We start from the raw sequence: 20,553 nt of genomic DNA on the forward strand, positions 1-20,553 counted from the left end.
GCCTTCAGGGCCCTCAGGTAAACTCACCTGTTCCATGACGCCTTCAGGGCCTCCAGATGTTTGATCGGGGCAGACAGTGTGAGCTTTGAGCTAATGTTAGCAACTGTAAATATAAAACTATTAATTTCTACGTTATTCTGTTCTGTCTGATATTCATAATTATTAATTCTAAGAATTTATATTCGGATTATTATTGATTGATAATCAGGGTTTTTCTGTTAATGTGGATGAGAACTAAAATAAATACATTTAACTTCACTAAAGTAAACTGGTCAGGTCTGACTTCAGCTAATCTAATCTAAACTATGCTTAACTAAAATAAAATAAACCGCATTTAACTAAACTCAAACCAACCAGCTGAGAATCAAACACGCTTTTATTATTAAATGCAGCCTTTTATTTTGAAAAACGGAAACTGCGTCACCCTCCGGCAGCTTCCGCAGTCTCAACTCCAGTTGGTCAGCTGACCGTCGGTCGGTCTGCTGACTGTCAAACAACCGAAACCAACTGTGAGCCGGGACTCGGAACCGTTTGGACCACCGGATACGCAGCCTGAGAGTCCCGCCTGGTGGAGCTCCAAACCCCGCACTGGTTCCTGTTCCCTGTACCCGGCAGGAGGCCCGATCTCCGGCCTGAACACACCCGCCTCTTCCCTCCGCTGTGAGGCCGGTCAGCTGGTCGCCGTCCGACCGGAGCCAGAGCGACCCGAGGCGGCCTGCCAGCCCCGCGTCGCCCCGGACCCCGGAGCAGCATGGCCCCGCTGGATGTGGCCCTGCAGGGCTTCTCGGTGTTCGGCCTGGTTCTGTTCGCGGTTCTGTGGCTCATGCACTTCATGTCCATCATCTATGTGTGAGTAACCGCTCAGCTAACAGCTAGCTGCTAGCAACTGCTGCGGATAAATTAAATGTTCGGGGGACTGCTGAGCGTTTAGCTCCGAACCCGGGTCAGAACCACCCCACCGGGCCCGGTGTAAGCGGGCCGAACTCCCGGGGATCTGCGGCTTCAGGGACTGAGTCGAGCTTAAATCGGTTCTGTGAGGTGTTCAGATTGGGCTTAGAATCAGTTCGTTCCGGTTACATTTGGCGAGCTTCCTACGATGTTAGTTTTGTTTCATCCTCAGCCGTTGGTGTCAGTTTGCAATAAAGACTTAATTACTCACCTATTACGTCATCATTCTGCGGTTCGGTGCCGGACTTTCTGAACAGATTTGATGCTTATTGCGCAAAACTGCAGAGGTGGAGATTACCGGAGTAGAGTCATGATGAGTCGGTGATGGTGGGTTGTCCTCTGGACCGAACCGGGTCTGGAGAACCTGATGGTTCTGATTGGTTCTTTTACTGGACTTTAGTTCATTATTATCCAGGCTGAATGGTTGATTACCCCCTCTGGTTCTGGATGCTGGGCAGCTGGAAGGAGTTTTGTTCTGAGTTTTTACCTGCAGACAGTTGCTATTATGTGTAACCATGGCAACCAGGTGTTGAGTATCTCCATGGATACAGAGAGTAGGTCACATCCCCTACTCCAGCCTCAGCAGCAGCTGATGACGTCATTGAGCTGTTAGCATGTTAGAGTCGTTGCAGTACTGACTGCTACTGGAGATCGTCCCACAGCAACATTTCACCAGGTGTTTCTGAGGCACCAGAGCAGGTGGTCTGATCACCATGGCAACGCGCTTACCTGCAGGAAGCTGAGAGAGCAACACGGCAGAACTACTTCATCACTTCCTGCTGCTTCAGGCCCCCCTTCATATTCATCCTGGACTTATTGGCTCACCAGGTTCAAGGAGGTCAGAGGTCAGCAGAGCCTCAGGAACACTAGGAGAACAGCTGCTCTTCTCCAGCAGGAGGAAATGAAGCATCCAGTTTCCTGTTGAAAGTCATCTGGAGGGCAAACGTTAATGCATGTAGGCTGAGATCCAGTCCGGCCCAGTAGAGCCCAGTAGAACCTGTACTGGTGGTTCTGAACGGCATGCTAGTGGCTGGACTGGAACCATGCAGGACTTTCAGTCCAAACTCTTTCTGAGCTTCAGATCGGACCGAAGATCAGGAAGTTCTGATCATTCATTCAGCTTCGTTAGAAATTAGCGTTAGCTGGTACATGTTAGCATTAAGATGCTATTCTAGGCTAGCATAGCTTCACTGATAGGCTAACTCCTTTTAGCACAACTTGGACACAGCAGTAGTGTTTTCCAACGTCCAATCAGATCGATTAGAAACACAAACTAACCGAGAGAAGCTGCTGTTAGCGGCCGTAGCTGTGCGTCAGATTTACAGGCGTACCAGAAACACATGAATACAAAGGTTCCTGCTCAGCAATGTGAAATACATAGCAACAAAAAAAAAAAGGGTTTAACTGCAATGAAATCCATTCAATTAATTAATCAAAGTTAACGAGTCAAAGTCCTGATGTAGAAACGGCCTGCTGGTTCTGGTTCTGGTTCTGGTTCTGGTTCCCTGTCCATCACAGAGGCATCCTCAGAGCTGCAGGACCACACACACACACACACACACCAACTGACCTACCTGTCCTCTGATTGGCTCCCTGCTGTGACTCTCAGCCAATGAGACAACTTGTCTGTAGACCAGCTGTTGTTAATGTGAGACTTATTGTTGCCCTCTGACCTCTGTGTTCCAGGCGTCTCCACCTCCATAGGAAGAGGTCAGAGGTCAAGCAGCCGTTTGCTCAGGTCCTGGGCGTTTCTCTGCTGAAGCCGCTGAAGGGCGTCGACCCCAACCTGATCTCCAACCTGGAGACCTTCTTCACCCTGGACTACCCCAAGGTCAGCACCTGACCCCTGACCCCACACTAACCTCACCCCACTGCTAAGGATTGAACAAAATAGTTCAGTTCAGAACAATTTGGACTCCAACTGAACTGTTCTTGGTTCCTCCAAACTGAGCTAACAGGAAGTCAGCATTCAGTGTTTCCTGTTTTCTTGCTGGTGAGGAACTTCCTGGACGGAACCAGCTGGAGTCCTTCTTAACGAGGAGCCTTAACGAGCTGGCTCTGGTTCTCAGGTGTGTGTGTGTGTGTGTGTGTGTTTCAGTACGAGATCCTGCTGTGTGTCCAGGACCAGGACGACCCGGCTGTGGACGTCTGCAAGAAGCTGCTGGGAAAGTATCCCAACGTGGACGCCGGACTGTTCATCGGTGGGTCAGGAGCCGAGTCCCAACTCTAAGACTCGTTCAAACGCGTCCGTCTTTTCCCCAGGTTTGACGGATGGGTCCGGTGTGTCCTTCACCGCCCAGCATATCCCATGATTCATTGCGGGTCCATAGTAATTACAATGTAATTCCAGTATTGCTGTGAGGTTTGGGGATGTCAGCTCCGGGTTCGGCTTACAGAACGCCGTGTTGTAAAAACTCCTGCTAACTTTCCCCAGTGAGTGGAAGTTAAACACCGATATTATTCAGACAGGTAACATCTAGCTGTAAAATGTTTAAAGTATTTCATTGATTCCTGATCAAATCGGTTTGGTTGATTAAAGTTAAGCCTTCAAAGATAACAGGTTTATTTAACTGTAATGTTTTATCTGAGATTTGGAGAGTATTATATTTGTAAATGAATAATTTGCTTATATTTATTCCTGGTAGAAATGTGCAATACATGTTTGAACATTTTAGAATCTAACAGATTTATTTTTTACTGTGAACAGACTTTACTATAAAGTTGAAGAATAATACAGAAATCAGACTACATGACTGAAAAACAAACTTCGGCTCTGTTGTTTTTCTCTTCGCCGCTCTGAGCGTCAGCTGTCATGGTTGCTAGGCAACATGAGTTACGTTGAGGTGGGCGGAGACAGTGGGTGGAGGCCAGACCTGCCTGTCCGAATTCACTGCTTTTCTCTTCCTGTCGTCGTTTATTCGTGAAGGATGTAAACTCTGATACTGACACAGCTAAGGACTTCCTGCTTCCTGTTGCTATTGTTTGTTTCCTGTTTCCTGTCTCCTCTCTCATCATCCTTCTCTCTTCCTCAGGTGGGAAGAAGGTCGGGATCAACCCCAAGATCAACAACCTGATGCCCGGATACGAAGCAGCCAAGTACGGACTGGTGTGGATCTGTGACAGCGGCATCCGAGGTCAGAACCGGAACCGGAACCAGAACCAGCTGAGAGAGGCTCTCTGTGTGGAGTCTGATGCTCTGTTGGAGACATGGTGGTGGGACCCGGCTGGGTCCAGGTATGGCTCAGGCTCCGCCCCCAGCAGCTTGTGACTCCGCCCCCTTTTGTCCCACAGTGAAACCCGACACTCTGACCGACCTGACCAATCAGATGACAGAGAAGGTGGGTCTGGTCCACGGGCTGCCGTACGTCGCCGACCGTCAAGGCTTCGCCGCGACGCTGGAGCAGGTGAGGTCACAGGGTCAGAGGTCAGCGGCCGAGCGGCAGGACCCGGCGCTGACCGCCGCCCTCCTGTGTGCAGGTGTACTTCGGGACGTCTCACCCCCGCTCCTACATCTCGGCCAACGTGACAGGGATCAAGTGCGTGACGGGAATGTCGTGTCTGATGCGGAAGGATGTTCTGGACCAGGCGGGGGGGCTGGTGGCCTTCGCCCAGTACATCGCCGAGGATTACTTCATGGCCAAGGCCATCGCCGACAGGTTAGCACTGGGGGTTAGCATTAGCATGTTAGCAGTGGCATGTTACCGTGCCCTCGTCAGCTTTAACACCTCAGTATTAGTGACTAAGTATTAGGATATTAGCATTAGCACATGGGTGTTAGTATGTTAGCATTAGAATGTTGATATTAGCATGTTAGCATTAGTGTTGATATTAGCATGTTACCATTAGCACATTATAATTAGCATATTAGCATTAGAATGTTGATATTTGCATGTTAGCATTAGTGTTATTAACATGTTACCATTAGCACATTAGAATTACCGTGTTAGAATTAGCACATTGGCATTAGCATGTTAACATTAGTATATTGGCATGTTGGCGATAGATCATTGATATTAGCATGTTACCATTAGCATAGGGTGACCAGACGTCCTCTTTTTCCCGGACATGTCCTACTTTTCAGACCTAAAAAGATGTCCGGGGGGAATTTAAAAATCGTCCGGGATTTTGGTCAACTGCCTCAAAACACATTACATAGCTTACAGTGCATTGTGATTACATTGCCACTCCGTTCCACTACTCCATTCCAGGTTTCTTTGTATGACAAATTAGTCACGCCCTTCTCCCCAAATCCAATCACGTTGCATTATGTGTGCGAGTGTGTGTGGGAAAAGTAAAGATAGCTGAGTTGACTTGTACACTGGCCGCTAGACTAGTTAAACCTTAAGTGTGACAGGCGATAGCACATGTGTGTCCGCCGATTCTACGGCAAAAATGCCTAAACGAAAGTGTACGTTTACGGAGGAATTAAAGAAAAGATTCCCGTGCTTTCGTCAAGGTCGTGATCCCTATGAGGCGGAGTGTTTGACGTGTAAGGCAGGTACTTATGTGTCTGTGGCAAATAAAGGTGCCAACGACCTGCAAGTGCAAGTGAATTCAGCAAAGCGCGCGAAAGCAGCCAGGGGCGAAAGCTCTTCGGCTAAAGTCACAGATTTCTTGTGACATTTCCGAAATGTCCTGTTTTTTTAAATTTCCTTCATTGGACCATTAAATTTACAGGCACTAGGGCCCTGCGCACGGCGCTGCGTGTCACGTAATCCCTGAGCCGCGTCAGTGCGGGCAGCCCTGTTGTTAATCAGAAGGTAGATAGCGTGGCTGTCAGTGCGCCACCAAAGCGCAAATGTATGGAGTTGCCCCGCTTTTAGAGCCCCCCCCCTGGTTTTCCCAAAGTAAAATATGGGCACCCTACATTAGCACATTGGCATTAGCATGTTAACATTAGTATATTGGTATGTTGGCGTTAGATTGTTGATATTAGCACTTACCTCTCCTCAGAGGATGGAAGTTCTCCATGGCGACGCAGGTGGCGCTGCAGAACTCTGGCTCCTACTCCATTGGTCAGTTCCAGTCCCGCATGATCAGGTGAGTGGCAGGCTGACGCCTGATTGGCTGCGTGTCCGTAGTGGCATGTTAATAAATTTTCTGAACCAGGTGGACCAAGCTGCGCATCAACATGGTTCCTGCCACCGTCCTAGAGCCCGTCTCTGAGTGCTTCCTGGCCAGCCTCATCATCGGCTGGGCTGCACATCACGTCTTCAGGTACGGCCAATCACAGAGCGGGGGCAGGACTTCGAGCTGTGGCAGGAGGTTCTCTTTTCTGATTGGTCTGTGTGCTACAGGTGGGACATGATGGTCTTCTTCATGTGTCACTGCCTCGCCTGGTTCATCGCCGACTACATCCAGCTGACGGGAGTCCAGGTGGGTCAAAGGTGAAAGGGTGTAAGTGTTGGAGTTGTGTTAGGCCGGCTGACTGATGAGCTCACCTGCAGGGCGGCGCCCTGAGCTTCTCCAAGCTGGACTTCGCCGTGGCGTGGTTCATCAGGGAGTCCATGTCGGTGCAGATCTTCCTGTCGGCACTATGGGACCCCACCATCAGCTGGAGAACGGGTCGGTACCGGCTCCGCTGCGGCGGCACCGCCGAGGAGATCCTGGATGTGTAGTTACCATGGTTACCAGCCGCCCGCCTGTTACAGAGGCAGCAGAGACTGATGGTTTTATATGAGGCAGTCTGTGTGTGCGTGTTTTTTAACTATTTATGTTTCTGTTGGTGCTAAAAATAAAACAAGTCAGTCACAGCGCAGCACCGAAGAACGACACACCTGAGCTCTGATCAGCCAACCAGGACAGAGTACCAGCCACTCTGACTTCTCATTGGTCCTCACTGCTTATAACTTCCAGGAAATCAGAGCAGCAACAAGACTTTTACTTTGGAATCCACAGGAAATCTGATACACTTCTAATCCACCTACGTGACTTACAGCGCCCCCTGGTGGTCATGTGACTTATGGGTCTGAGAAAAAATTGAGTTACTTGGAGAGGTTACTCAAACGCCCCACCGGACTCTGAAAGGGTCATAGCAGTCGACCAATCAGAGGCCAGCAGCGCTGTAATTAAATGACTCCTTTATTCTGAAGGTCCAAACATTTCAACAGAACCGGACCAAAACAAGGAAAGGTGACACATTTCTCTGCAGCTGCAGTCCATCATGCTGTGTGTGTGTGTGTGTGTGTGTACGAGTGCTCACCCTCGGGTGTTCGGTGATGACATCATCATGTCGGATGAACCCCGTCTGAATGTTTGAGTCTTTTTTGTATATTTTGTTTATCATTGTTACAAACACCTGCTGTAAACGGACCAATCACGGACCAGGACAATAACCCGTTTCCAGTCAGCGATTACGCTGTGATTGGCTGATGGGAGAGGCTGTGGGCGGGACTTTGACAGACGCACGGCAGCCATTATTTGTAAGGTTTATTTATTTATTCATGCTCCAACTTCCTGTCACACCTTCAGAATAAATGAAGATTTAACAAACTTTATGTGTTGGAGTCCAGACTGACCCCTCCACCCCCATCATGCAACAAGGCCCCGCCCACAATGACGTCACAGCCATCAGACACATTCACAAAGTAAAAAAAAAAAAAGCCCAGCAGGGTGAGACAGATTAAATGGTAGTGAAATTATGACTTAAATAAAATAATTAAATTCAGGAGGCCACAAAATGTTCATAAAATCATTTTCATGTCTGTTTATATCTGTAAATATTTTTTTTTTATAAATTATTTTTATCCATGACAGAACATCCGTTTTTATTTGTATTAAAACTGAACTTGATTCAGAATTAGATGGTAAAATGGATTATGATAATCCAGATTATTTAGGTCATATTACAGTAAATAAATAGTGATAAAACATGTTTTACCTGGATGTAGAGTCATATTTCTGCTTATTTCCTGGTTTATGAGATCATTAAAGCAGATTTATTATTAGTGAACTTCCTGTTTCTCCACGTTTAACAGCTTTTAGTGTTTTTGTCTCAGCAGGAAATAAATCTGAGATTAATAAGAAATAATTGGAACGAACTTCAGTCCAGTTCCGGTCTCACCGGGCCTGACCAGAACCTGATAAGAAGTGATGTCATAATGGGAACAGGTTGCCTGAATTTAAAGGCACAGAAACGTTGGCTTGGTTTAACCCCTCCAGAAATGGAGGCGGTGCTGACCTTTGACCCCTGAGACAGCCAGATGGATTGGTGCTCAGGTTTCAACATGTAAACTCACACACACACACACAAGTGGGCGGGGCTTCAACAGCATCACATTATACAGTATAAATAGAGCCGACATTAAAAACCTCCCACAACAGCAGAAACACACCAGACAGTCACACAGAGCGCCCCCTACAGGCCGTAAGAAAATCTGAAAAATAAGGCACAAAAGACGGAGAGCCCGAACATCCACAGCAGGAATAATAACAAAATGAAGTCGATGACAGTCAGACAACAGCAGGAGGATGATGAAGAGTTCAAATAAAACAGTTTCAGTTCAAAAGTTTCAGCAGGAACCAAAACATCTGCACACGTTTCCGGTTCTCCTGGTCCTGACTCCAATACCCACAATGCTCCGCTGCCGCCGCTCAGGAATGTGCTCAGGAACATCCGTAACCATGGCAACAAGGCCTGGCCGGCCGCCGGTCCGGCCCCCCTCAGCGCGGGGAGGCCCTGCCGTCCAATTGGCCGCTGGACTGAAGGGGCGGGGTCAGATGGTGGACTTGGAGAAGGAGACCCGGAGGTGCTGGTTGTGGTCCAGCTGCTGGTCGTGAAGGGCGATCAGAGCCTCCACTGCCTCCTCCACCGACGCCAGCTGCAGCAGCGCCATCTTCCTGTCCTTCCTGGGGATCACAGGAAGTGATATCACCGCTTATGGACAAGACACAGGAAGACTTGAAGCTGTACGTACTGAAAAAACTTGAAGGCCTTGACAGCAAAACCTCTGGAGGAGAACAGGTCCTTCAGGGAGTCTTCACCCACCGATGACCTGGACACACACAGATAGACGGTCCCCACAATGCACCAAAAACACACATACAGATAGACGGTCCCCACAATGCACCAAAAACACACACACAGATAGACGGTCCCCACAATGCACCAAAAAAACACACACACAGACACAGAAAGACGTTCACGACAATTCACCAAAAACACACAGCAGCAGGCAGAAAGTGGGCGGAGCCCCAGCAGGCAGGAAGTGGGTGTGGCCTTACGGGATGTTGGACAGGTGCAGCGTCGCTGATGGAGGGAAGATGTTGTTGAAGTTCTTGGAGCCGGGCTTCTTGAAGCGGTGGAGGGCGGAGCCTGAGAAGTCCTGCGTCAGCGTCTGCTCCTCCGGCCCCGCCGCTCCGCGCGGCAGCTGCACCACTGGGTGCTTGGACAGGGTCACCCGGATCACGTTTCCATGGAGACGCTGGCCGTTCAGGTGGCTCATCGCTGCAGAGAGAACAATGTAAAAACCTGAATATCATCAAGAAATGTAGGAAATAAATAAATGTTATTATAGTATGTTGAAAAAATTCTAACTAATGAAACAAATTCAAATTAATTTTTTGTTTACAAAATTAAAATAATAAAACTTTACAAAATATATTTAGGACATACAGTACAGACCAAAAGTTTGGACACGACTGTGTGTCCAAACTTTTGGTCTGTATTCACTACAGACAAAAAGTTTGGACACACCTTCTCATTGAATTCAATTAGAAAGTGTGTCCAAACTTTTGGTCTGTACTGTATATAGAGGAAAAGTGTTCCAAAAATATCATTGTTCTGTTCTCGTCAGAATAAATCCAGAAACCGTCCATTCAAAGACAAACCGTGTCACTCAATAAAACCAGGATCCGGTTATAAAACATGACTGAATTTTAGAGACAATAAATCTATTTCTTTAGAGCTGATTCTGACCGAGCTGCGCCTGCGTGGCGTCGCTCATCTGGACCAGCGCGTTCTCCTTCTTGTTGAACAGGATCTTGACTCGCTGGACGTCGCCGTAAACTCCTGAAACACACAGATCGCAGGTCAGGCTCCCCCTGCTGGGTGCAGGCGGAATGACGGCAGCCGGTCTCACCAAACAGGATGAAGAGGCAGTGGGGGGAAACTCTCTGTGGACACAAACACACATAGGTCAGAGCGCTGCGCTCCCATTGGTCAACTGCTGCATCACCGTGTGACCTCTCACCTCCGGGTCCAGGTTGGACACCAGCAGCACCGAGTGGCCCGCAGGGGGCGCCACCTGCAGCGCCATGCGAGGAGGGGACATCAGCGAGCCGGGGACCGCCGTCACGGGGAGACCTGGGGACGAGTGCACAGGTGAGACAGTAACCTGGTGGCGCCCCCTGGTGGAGCAGGGTCAGACATTCATCAACTAACTGAGTTTATAAATAAATAATATTCTTTATTTGAATTACTTTCACATCAGACATTAGTGAAGAAATTTCACCCAGTGATTATGAAATTCAAATCAGAATTAAATGGATTTACTTTCTGATTTTTTTTAATTCACAGAATATCTTTTGAATTTAAAAACTTTTATAAAATCGTTTTCATTTACTTAAAAATATAAACTTTTTGGAATGCAGTGACATCTAGTGGCTCAAACGACAAACTGCAGCTAAGTGCTTGAATATCCTGAGTGATGCCATAGCGTCTGATTGCAGGTGACCGAAGCCCCGCCCACCTGCAGGTCATGTGACTCACCTGTGTGCTGGTGGAAGGAGGGCGGGAACGCCGCGGCTCCGTATGGCGGCAGAGCTACACCTGAAACACACATAGGTGGAGCAGAAGCCCCGCCCACAGACAGTCAGCGAGAGTGGACGCCTCCTGGCCGGGCAGGGAGGTGCGGGAGGCTCCACCCACCAAAGGCGGCGCCGGCCGGGTCCAACTCTCCGCTCGGCAGGTCGGCTCTGGTGAAGTCGCGGCTCTTGTCGTTGTTGTACTTGACGTTGAGCGCGCTCAGTTTGGAGAAGTCGATGCGCAGCGTGCAGCAGCCGTTGTAAATGTTCTGGCCGTCCAGAGACTGAAACACAGCAGCGTGTTGGTGGGCGGCGCCCCCTGCAGGTCGCCCGCTCTACATGCGTCAGTGTGACTGCGACTCACCGCCTTGGCGTGCTGAGCGTGGACGGCGTCGCTGAACTGCAGCAGAGCCTGGAACTGGTTGTTCCTGGTGAAGGTGATGATCTTCAGGACGGAGCCAAACTTACTGAAGATCTGATCCCGACACAAAAACAAACAAACAAAAACAGAAATAAACAAACAGATAAACAACCAGTCCAGCTGCAGCGGAGCGGCCCGCCGACCTGCTGCAGGACCTCCAGGGTCACCGGGTAGAACAGGTTCTCCACGATGATCCTCAGAACCGCGCTGGGCGCAGGGATTAAGCCCCGCCCCTCTGACAACCCCATGTTCCCAGAATGCACTGCTGCCGTGCTGATGGCCTGCAGCGCCCTCTGCTGGTATGGAGACAGATTACTAGCTGAGGCTCCGCCCACTCTGTTGTTGCGCACAGTAAAGTGGGCGGGGCCTCTTCACCTGATTGGTCAGATTGTCTGTTTTCAGCTCTCTGTGGGTGGAGTACTGAATGAAGACTGGCTGGTTCCTGATGGTGGGTGGGGCTGAGGTGTAGTAGTTCACCATGGTAACAGCAGCTTCCTCTGATGCCATCTCAAGAAAAGCCTGAAAAAAAGCAAAAAAAGGTTTATCAATGAATCCAAAACCAGAGAAATTATTAGTTACAGTCCTTCAGTAAAAACAGGACAGATCAACTGGGACCAGTTAGCTGGTTTTGGGTCTACTGGGACCAGTTACCTGGTTTTTGGTCCTCAGTGTGATCAGTTTGGAGACTCTGCCGAAGGGAAGTGCCAGGTCGACCACTTCCTGTTCAGAGGTGTCAGCAGGTAGCTGCCGCAGGTGCAGCACTGGAGAAGGGACGCACTGAGCACGCTCAGAAACACACAGCCTATCAGTGCCATCCACTGGAAACAAAGGAACAGGTGAGGAGACACCTGAAGGTGAAGACAGCGTCCCAGAGGACAGGAGGAGGCTGAAGATGGACGACTCACCTGTGGACAGGTGGGCGGAGCTCATGTTCTCACAGCAACCAACAGGTGATCTGAGCGTTGACTCCTGCAGGTAAAAAGGTGAACACTCAGGTGAGTCATTGACTGCATCAGCAGGAGACCTTCAATCAGATTCTGATCGGGTTCTGATCAGATTCTGATCTGTCAGGTAAGCCTGCTTCCCTGATCAGACCCGGCTGGGTCGATGAGGATCCGGTTCGGCTCATCAGAACCGGCAGCAGAGGGTTTGAACCCACTTTGACCAGGTGACTGAGACCTAACAGAACCTTCAGAACCAAAACCGGCCACGCTCCCTCCAACAGTTCACCTGTGAGACTCCGCCCACACGGGTCGGAACCACTTTATTCACCTGCTACCTGTTAACGAGCAGACCCACAGAGAGGTTCCGGTTCAGTTCTGTGGTCCTGGAGAACGTTCTTTAACAGTCAGGTCCGAACCGGAACCGGAACCAGGTAAGGGTTATGAACCCAGTCGGATCAGAAACCGCCAGGACCCGGATATTTTCTCCTCCAGTAACTACCTGACGCCTAACTGGTTCAAACTGGTTTGACTGGAGCCCAGTCTACTACCTGATCACATCTACAGTCTCATCTGAGGGCGAAGCATCGCGAGATTTTAGCCAGTCCACCCAACGCCGTTTGTTCACCGAACTCCGAACAGAGAAAGGAGCGCGAGCGCCAGCAGGTAAACAACAGAACCAGGAGGGGGAGGGGGGATGCAGGTGGGGCTCAGCCAGCGGGAAGCACGAGACGCGGGGTTCGGAAAGGTTCGGGAAGGTTCGGGACGGGCCCTGTTCTCACCGGTCCATGGTCCGAGAGGAGGAGGCGGAGGATGATGATGATGATGAGGAGGAAGAAGAGCTGTTTTGGTCCGCGAGCCTCAGCCGCTGCCACAGAGACCCGCGAGCTCACTTCCTGGTTGATGACGTCACTGGACAACATGGCGGCGGCTGGACACGCCTCAGTATTAAAAATAAAGAGTAAAGACCAGAAAAATGCAAGATATCTATTAAAATAAAGAAGCACATTAAATCTTAAAAGGTTAACATATTAAATAACATACTGCCAGTAAAGAACAATAAAAACTATAAGTAAATTATAATTCCTGTCAAATATTTTCTAAACAGAATGACATTTTATTGAAATGTATAGAAAAAATAAAAAAAATCATGAAAAAATTGAAAATTTTTTAAACAAGATAATGAACTTCACATTGAAATATAAAACAAAAAAATGTACTAATTAAGAAATATTTAACATAAAGATTAAAAACACTAAATAAAAACTCAAGCATCAAAAGTATATTAAGGAAGAGAAATTTGAAGCTAAACAGGAACATAATTTTGAAAGAAAAAGATAAAATTCAGCATAAGCTATTAAAAAAGTAATTGCATAATTTACAGCCAAAAACTGATGAAAAAAAATAAAATGGATACAATTATACGTTTTGAAATTAAATTGACTAAAAAACATGAAAAATCATAAGTTAGGTAATTCAAATATTTGGAATAGAAATAAGCAAAAATAAATACAAATACAAAAAACCAGAGCAAGAACCAAGTGATACAAAATAAAAAATACTAATTGTACAGAAATATCTGAGCCTGCTGTGTCTTGTTTGTTTCACTTTAGTTTTAAGTTATTTTTTGTATTTCTATGTATGTATTTGTAAAAGTGCTTCTTCTGCTTCAAATGTATAATTTTGTAATTATTTACATTCATAACTTTTTTTCATTTTAGTCCTTAAAATCCCAGATTTTGCTGATCATTTTTTATTTTTCTTTGTCTAATTAAACCATTTTCATTTTTAAATAAGATCAAGTGACCAGTTGCCTTTTTCCCCCAAAGATACTGTTTTATTCAAATAATTTCTCGGATGGATAATTTTGACTTGATAATTAACTTTTAAATTGAGTAAAAATGTGTTGTGCTGCTCTTACTGTTTTATCAGGAAACGTCTCATCACTAGCTGGGCTTTAAAGCTATAGGTCAGAGAAGAACCAGGTTGACTTCAGCCCTCCTCCCTGAGTTTAATCAATCAATCAATCAATCAATCAATCAATCAATCAATCAATCAATCAATCAATCAATCAATCAAATTTTATTTGTATAGCACATTTCAGCAGCAAGGCATTTCAAAGTGCTTTACATCATTACAAACACAGAAACACAATGAAATATAGAATCAATAATCAAAACACAGCATTAAATCAAGTTCCATCAATAAATTTGTAATTAATTACGTTTCAAATACAATCCTAAACAGGTGGGTTTTTAGTGGAGTTTGCATCCATAAAGGTTTACCTGTTACACTCCTACTGTGTTATATGGAACAAAATACATGTTGCTATTTTTATTCCCTCTCACAATCACACAGTTTAAAACCATGTAAACAGCATTTTAATGGCTTCTGGCACCAGGATCCGTTCACCTCTTTCACTGAGCTGGGACTCCGTCGTCCCTCACGGATGTTTGTGCAATTTCAATATAGAATCAATAATCAAAACACAGCATTAAGTCAAGTTCCATCAATAAATTTGTAATTGATTACATTTCAAATACAATCCTAAACAGGTGGGTTTTTAGTGGAGATTTAAAAGAAGTCATTGTTTCAGCTGTTTTACAGTTTTCTGGAAGTTTGTTCCATATTTGTGGTGCATAGATGCTGAAAGCTGCTTCTCCTCGTTTGGCTCTGGTTCTGGGGATGCAGAGCAGAACCAGAACCAGAACCTGAGAGGTCTGGAAGGTTGATACAACAGCAGCAGATCTTTAATGTATTGTGGTGCTAAGCCGTTCAGTGATTTATAAACTAACAACAGGATTTTAAAGTCTATTCTTTGAGCTACAGGGAGCCAGTGGAGGGACTTTAGAACTGGTGTTATGTGCTCTATCTTCCTGGTTTTAGTCAGAACGCCAGCAGCAGCATTCTGGATCAGCTGCAGCTGTTTGATTGATTTGTTGGACAGACCTGTGAAGACGCTGTTGCAATAATCAATACGACTGAAGATGAAGGCATGGATGAGTTTCTCTAGATCTGGCTGAGACATTAGTCCTTTAATCCTGGAAATGTTCTTCAGGTGATAGAAGGCCGACTTTGTAACTGTCTTTATGTGGCTCTGGAGGTTCAGGTCAGAGTCCATCACTACTCCCAGGTTTCGGGCTGATCGCTGGTTTTAGTTGTAATAACTGAAGCTGTGCATTGACTCTAGATCTATCGCTCTAGATCTATAACTCTAGATCTATAGCTCTAGATCTATAACTCTAGATCGTTCCTCTTTAGGTCCAAAAATAATAACTTCAGTTTTAATGATTTATGGAAGAACTTGATCATATTAACGGAAGGGAAACTCTTCTAGTAATAATGAATATTTATTTTAACTACATATGCGCCGTTCATCGTCCAACACACAACGACTTACAGAAATAATTGTATTTAATTTCCCTTTGGGATTGATAACGTATTTTTGAATTTGAACCTTCTGCTGCAGAGAAACTACAGAGCGACTACAGCAGTCAGGCATCCTGTTCAGAGAAGATCTTTGTTGAACAACTCGGATGTTAATAAGACGTAACATCCGGTGTGACGGGTCTGTGAAGTGGGTGAAAGGTGAAGAAGAGTCGCTGCTGGTGTTTGCTAGTTTTCTGCTCTGGGATCGTCATGCTGCAGAATTCGGGGTGAGTTTGAGCTCCGGGTCAGAACCGAGTCCGAAACCAGCAAGTACCAGTAACTCTGAGGTTTTCCAGAGCAGAACTGACACAGGAGCGGTTCTGATTGTAATTCCGGGTTTGACTCGGTTCTGCTCCTTCTGCCCACTGACCTTTGAGCAAGGCAGTTTAACTTGGTTAAACTATTTGAATGAAGTTCGGTTCGAGCTGTTAGCGTCAGTTAATTTCTGTTAGCTGCGTGGCTAACAGCGCTTCCGGTGTTTTTTTCTTTTTAAATCAGATTCCCGGTTGTTAGATGAATGTTTTGACATGAAAATGATGAATGTGTTTAGTTTGGATGTTTTTAAATAATATGAAGATAGAAAAAATTAACAGCTCCTTAAAAATTATTAAAAGCTCCTTCAAAATAAAAACTGGCAGTATTGCTGCTCTGTCGAGGCTTTTATTATGAAAGACCAAAAAGTCAAAAATGTTGAACGAACAAAATTAAATTGTATAGTAAATCAGACCTAGTTATTGCTGTAGGTAATATGAAATGCTTAATAATGGTAGGGCTCTGCTTTTATTTTAATTTTAATAATTTATGTATTTAAATTGTTGTGTGGGCTGCACAGTGGTGCAGTTGGTAGCGCTGCTGCCTGGCAGCAAGAAGGTCCTGGGTTCGATTTCTGGCCCGGGGTCTTTCTGCGTGGAGTCTGCATGTTCTTCCTGTGCATGCTGGGTTTCCTCCCACAGTGCAAAAACATGACTGTGGTTAATTGGTCTTTCTAAATTCTCCCTAGGTGTGTGTGTGTGTGTGTGTGTGTGTGTGTGTGTGTGTGTGTGTGTATATGGTTGTTTGTCCTGTCTGTCTCTGTGTTGCCCTGTGACAGACTGGCGACCTGTCCAGGTGACCCCGCCTCTCGCCCAGAACGTTGGCCGGAGAGGCAGCAGCTCCTCCTGACCAGGTGTTAGAAAATGGATGGATGGATGAAATTAGTTTGTCTCCGTCTGAAGCTGCAGCAGATTAATGCTCCACCCAGCAGGGGGCAGTCTTGTGTGACCCTCTCTCCATCAGCTCCTGATGTTTCATCCCAGCTTCAGGTCCCTCCATGTTGCTCTTCTCTCTGATTAGTTCTGATCCGGTTGGGCCTGGCATCCTGATGGTTAGTTTAGCACCAGACTTTATTAAGATTGTTTAGTCATTTAGAGCATAAGATCCAACAGCTCCACCAGAAAACCACTAGAGGGAGCTGCAGCACAGCCACTGGATCTCTGTAGCAGAGTCGGTTTGGTTCTGAAAGAAGATCAATCAATCAATCAATCAATCAAATGTTATTTGTATAGCACATTTCAGCAGCAAGGCATTTCAAAGTGCTTTACATCATTACAAACACAGAATCAAAAACAATATAGAATCAATCATTAAGTCAAGTTCCATCAATAAATTTGTAATTGATTACATTTCAAATACAATTCTAAAGATGGTACTGCTAGAAGCAACATGAAAAGGTCGCTAATGTGGCAGCTAACGTCCATGTCCTGGCTGACCTTTGACCCCCCCATGACGGGGGCACCAAATTGGTGTCAATCAACTCGACTGCGTTTGTGCAGCAAAACGTTTCGTTGGTGCTGCTGTCATTTTAAAAATATTAATAAAAATGTTCTCTGACCTGCAGGATGTTTGTGGCGGAGCTGAAAGGAGAAGATTCTAGATGATTCTGTCATTAACCAGCCGCACACAGCAGCAGGGTCAGTTATTAGTAGTGATGATGTCACGGAGCTGCTGTCGCCCCACAGGAAGCTCGCCGGCTGCACGCTCTTCATCACGGGAGCGAGCCGCGGCATCGGGAAGGCCATCGCCCTCAAAGCCGCTCGGGACGGCGCCAACGTGGTGATCGCCGCCAAGACGGCCGAGCCGCACCCGAAGCTTCCTGGAACCATCTTCACAGCGGCAGATGAAGGTGAGGAGAGGTGCTGGATCCGTTCCAGTTCAGTCCGGAACTTTCCAGTCTGCGTCCCATCATGACCAGTTACTGCCGTGTGTCCCAGTGGAGGCGGCCGGAGGGAAGGCGCTGCCCTGCGTTGTCGACATCCGGGACGAGCAGCAGATCGGAGCGGCCGTTCAGAAAGCCGTGGAAACGTTTGGAGGTAAAATCCGATTGGTTGGTTCACCATGATGTCATCTCTTAGCTGTGACATCATCACTGATATCGTTTGTGATTGGCAGGCATCGACATCCTGGTGAACAACGCCAGCGCCATCAGCCTGACGGGAACGCTGGAGACGCCCATGAAGAAGGTGGACCTGATGCTGGGGATCAACCTGAGAGGAACATACCTGACGTAGGAACACTGGAAGCACTGGGAGCACTGGGAGCACTGGGAGCACTGGGAACCCAAATGCAATCTTCCTGAAATTTCAGGAGTTAATGTTCAAAGTGCCACAAATACGATAAACACTAAATTACAGTGGAGAATGGTCGGTTCTCCGTTAGGTTCTGATGTTTGAGAGTCCAGCTGGTCCATTAGCATGCTATCCTGATGAGCTAACAGAGCAAAATGGCCCCGAACAATAGCTAGTTCCTTGTGTTGGCCTCTATCTAAGCTACGCCCTGAGGAGCGTTCCCCAACGTGTCATTTCCTTTAGTCTTAGCTTTACTGTGTGGGTATATGTACGAGTATACAGCTAAAAGAGAAAGCGAAACAGGATTATTAATTTTCAACATTAACATGCAGTTTGTCTGCTAAGGAGCGGCCCTTAACGAGCCGTGTTTAAGGAGCGGCCCTTAACGAGCGGACTTAACGAGCCATGTTTAAGGAGCGGCCCTTAACGAGCCGTGTTTAAGGAGCGGCCCTTAACGAGCCGTGTTTAAGGAGCGGCCCTTAACGAGCCGTGTTTAAGGAGCGGCCCTTAACGAGCCGTGTTTAAGGAGCGGCCCTTAACGAGCCGTGTTTAAGGAGCGGCCCTTAACGAGCCGTGTTTAAGGAGCGGCCCTTAACGAGCCGTGTTTAAGGAGCGGCCCTTAACGAGCGGCCCTTAACGAGCCGTGTTTAAGGAGCGGCCCTTAACGAGCCGTGTTTAACGAGCGGCCCTTAACGAGCGGCCCTTAACGAGCCGTGTTTAAGGAGCGGCCCTTAACGAGCCGTGTTTAACGAGCGGCCCTTAACGAGCCGTGTTTGTGCCTCTCAGGTCAAAGCTGGTCATCCCCCACCTGCTGAAGAGTCGCCGTCCTCACATCCTGAACCTGTCGCCGCCCCTCAACCTGAACCCCGTCTGGTTCAAGAACCACACCGGTAACCATAGAAACCAGATGACTCCCCCCCCCTCCATGTAGCCGTGGAAACCGTCTGGAAGCCCCGCCTCCTCATCAGTAATTTGTGTTGTCGTTTGGCAGCGTATACGATGGCGAAGTACGGCATGTCCATGTGCGTCCTGGGAATGGCCGAAGAGTTCAGAGGTCAAATTGCCGTCAACGCCCTGTGGCCCAGAACTGGTCAGAACGTTAGCAACTCCTGGGAGCGGTGCATGCTAGCAGGCTCCACCCCTTCATGCTAACCCCACCCTTCTGTTACCATAGCGATCCAGACAGCAGCCATGGACATGCTGGGAGGCGACGGCGTCGGGAAGCAGTGCCGTACTGCGGACATCATGGCGGACGCCGCCTACGCCGTTCTGTCCAAGCCCAAGGACTACACGGGTCACTTCCTGGTGGACGAGGACATCCTCAAGGAGCAAGGCGTCAAAGACTTTGACCAGTACGCCGTCCAGCCAGGTGAGTCCCACCTCTCACCTGTGTGACGTCAGCGTCACAGGTGAGACACATGTGACGCTGACGGAGCCTCTGATTGGTCCACAGGCCACCCGCTGCTGCCAGACTTCTTCCTGGACGAAGCGCCGGAGTCTCTGGTCAAACAGATGGAGCAGCATGGTGAGTACTGCTGGGTACTGCAGGGTACTGCAGGGTACTGATGGGTTCTGTAGACTAGTAGAGGGTACTATGAGATACTACAGTGCTAATCTGTAGTATCTTGTTGCCAGGGGCAACGCCGGCCTTCAAAGCGCCGCCCTCGGACACGCCCCGTTCTGGTGGACCAATAGAAAACACCTTTGACATCATCAGAGGCGTCATCAACGAGGACGTCGTCAAGGCGACTCAGGGCGTGTACCGCTTCGACCTCTCAGGTAACAGGAAGTGAACGTCCATATATGGTTTCCGGTCGTCAGCTGGCGTCTTCCTGTAACGTCTTCCTGCCCGTATCAGGAGGTCACAGCGGCGTCTGGTTCCTGGACCTGAAGAGCGGCTCCGGCAGCGCGGGTCAGGGGGAGCCCCCCGCCGAGGCCGACGTCGTCATGACGATGGACTCCGGCGACTTCACTAAGATGTTTGCAGGTGAGTTGAAGCGACGGGACGCAGGCGCCTTGCTGGTGCTGTCTCCATGGTAACGGCCGCCTGCTGTTCCCGCAGGTCAGCTGAAGCCGACCATGGCCTTCATGACGGGGAAGCTGCGCATCAAAGGCGACATGACGCTCGCCATCAAGCTGGAGAAGCTGATGGGCCGCATGAACAAGGCCAAGCTGTGAGGCCCCGCCCACGTGGGAAAGGCCCCGCCCACCGGGGGAAAGGCTCCTCCTCCTCACCTTTTCTAGCTGTTCATGTTGCTTTAACAACGAACTCACACCCCGGTATAACTCATAGCTGTTGCCATGACGATGAACAGGATCCCGCCGATCCGTCCGTAACCGACGGTAACGGCGCCAGCCGCTTTGAGCCGTCTGGATGTTTCACAGGAACTGATTTTCTTACCCTAACAGCTGATTGTGTTGCCATGGTAACAGAAAATAAAGGAATCAAATTGGCATCGTCTCACGT

The 20,553-nt window shown here is 47.9% G+C and overlaps 3 protein-coding genes across 3 annotated transcripts; 2 read left to right on the forward strand and 1 right to left on the reverse strand.

The window, feature by feature from the left end:
• Nucleotides 1–751: 751 nt before the first annotated feature.
• Nucleotides 752–7,561, forward strand: ugcg (UDP-glucose ceramide glucosyltransferase). Its single transcript, XM_032569236.1, has 10 exons — nt 752–849; nt 2,635–2,779; nt 3,047–3,149; nt 3,981–4,082; nt 4,240–4,352; nt 4,426–4,604; nt 5,902–5,988; nt 6,058–6,165; nt 6,246–6,324; nt 6,396–7,561. Exons 1-10 carry the CDS (start codon nt 752–754, stop codon nt 6,564–6,566), a joined length of 1,185 nt encoding a protein of 394 aa, XP_032425127.1. The 3' UTR covers nt 6,567–7,561.
• On the reverse strand, nt 7,365–12,977 carry LOC116723961 (polypyrimidine tract-binding protein 3-like). Its single transcript, XM_032569207.1, is given in 14 exon segments — nt 7,365–8,796; nt 8,865–8,942; nt 9,172–9,394; nt 9,866–9,958; nt 10,029–10,062; nt 10,140–10,252; nt 10,658–10,717; nt 10,817–10,976; nt 11,057–11,167; nt 11,257–11,482; nt 11,484–11,632; nt 11,765–11,931; nt 12,019–12,082; nt 12,837–12,977. Coding segments are annotated over 14 exon segments (1,752 nt in total). The 3' UTR covers nt 7,365–8,663.
• Nucleotides 12,978–15,578: 2,601 nt separating this feature from the next.
• On the forward strand, nt 15,579–20,540 carry hsdl2 (hydroxysteroid dehydrogenase like 2). The gene is made up of 11 exons (XM_032569235.1): nt 15,579–15,710; nt 17,481–17,644; nt 17,733–17,831; nt 17,911–18,025; nt 18,873–18,976; nt 19,078–19,176; nt 19,261–19,455; nt 19,540–19,611; nt 19,722–19,865; nt 19,945–20,073; nt 20,149–20,540. The coding sequence occupies exons 1-11, from the start codon at nt 15,694–15,696 to the stop codon at nt 20,262–20,264; spliced, it is 1,254 nt and encodes a 417-aa protein (XP_032425126.1). The 5' UTR covers nt 15,579–15,693; the 3' UTR covers nt 20,265–20,540.
• The last annotated feature ends 13 nt before the right edge of the window (nt 20,541–20,553 follow it).

The sequence above is a fragment of the Xiphophorus hellerii genome, chromosome 8, assembly GCF_003331165.1.
Source record: "Xiphophorus hellerii strain 12219 chromosome 8, Xiphophorus_hellerii-4.1, whole genome shotgun sequence".
NCBI lineage: Eukaryota > Metazoa > Chordata > Actinopteri > Cyprinodontiformes > Poeciliidae > Xiphophorus > Xiphophorus hellerii.

Bases quoted from the DNA above. Each gene is read 5' to 3' on its own strand.
- ugcg (XM_032569236.1), top strand. From the start codon at position 752: ATGGCCCCGCTGGATGTGGCCCTGCAGGGCTTCTCGGTGTTCGGCCTG. The intron at 3,150-3,980 runs GTGGGTCAGGAG...TCTCTTCCTCAG, and splicing joins GGACGCCGGACTGTTCATCG to GTGGGAAGAAGGTCGGGATC. The intron at 4,083-4,239 runs GTCAGAACCGGA...TTTGTCCCACAG, and splicing joins CTGTGACAGCGGCATCCGAG to TGAAACCCGACACTCTGACC.
- hsdl2 (XM_032569235.1), top strand. The intron at 18,026-18,872 runs GTAGGAACACTG...TGTGCCTCTCAG, and splicing joins CTGAGAGGAACATACCTGAC to GTCAAAGCTGGTCATCCCCC. The intron at 19,456-19,539 runs GTGAGTCCCACC...ATTGGTCCACAG, and splicing joins CCAGTACGCCGTCCAGCCAG to GCCACCCGCTGCTGCCAGAC.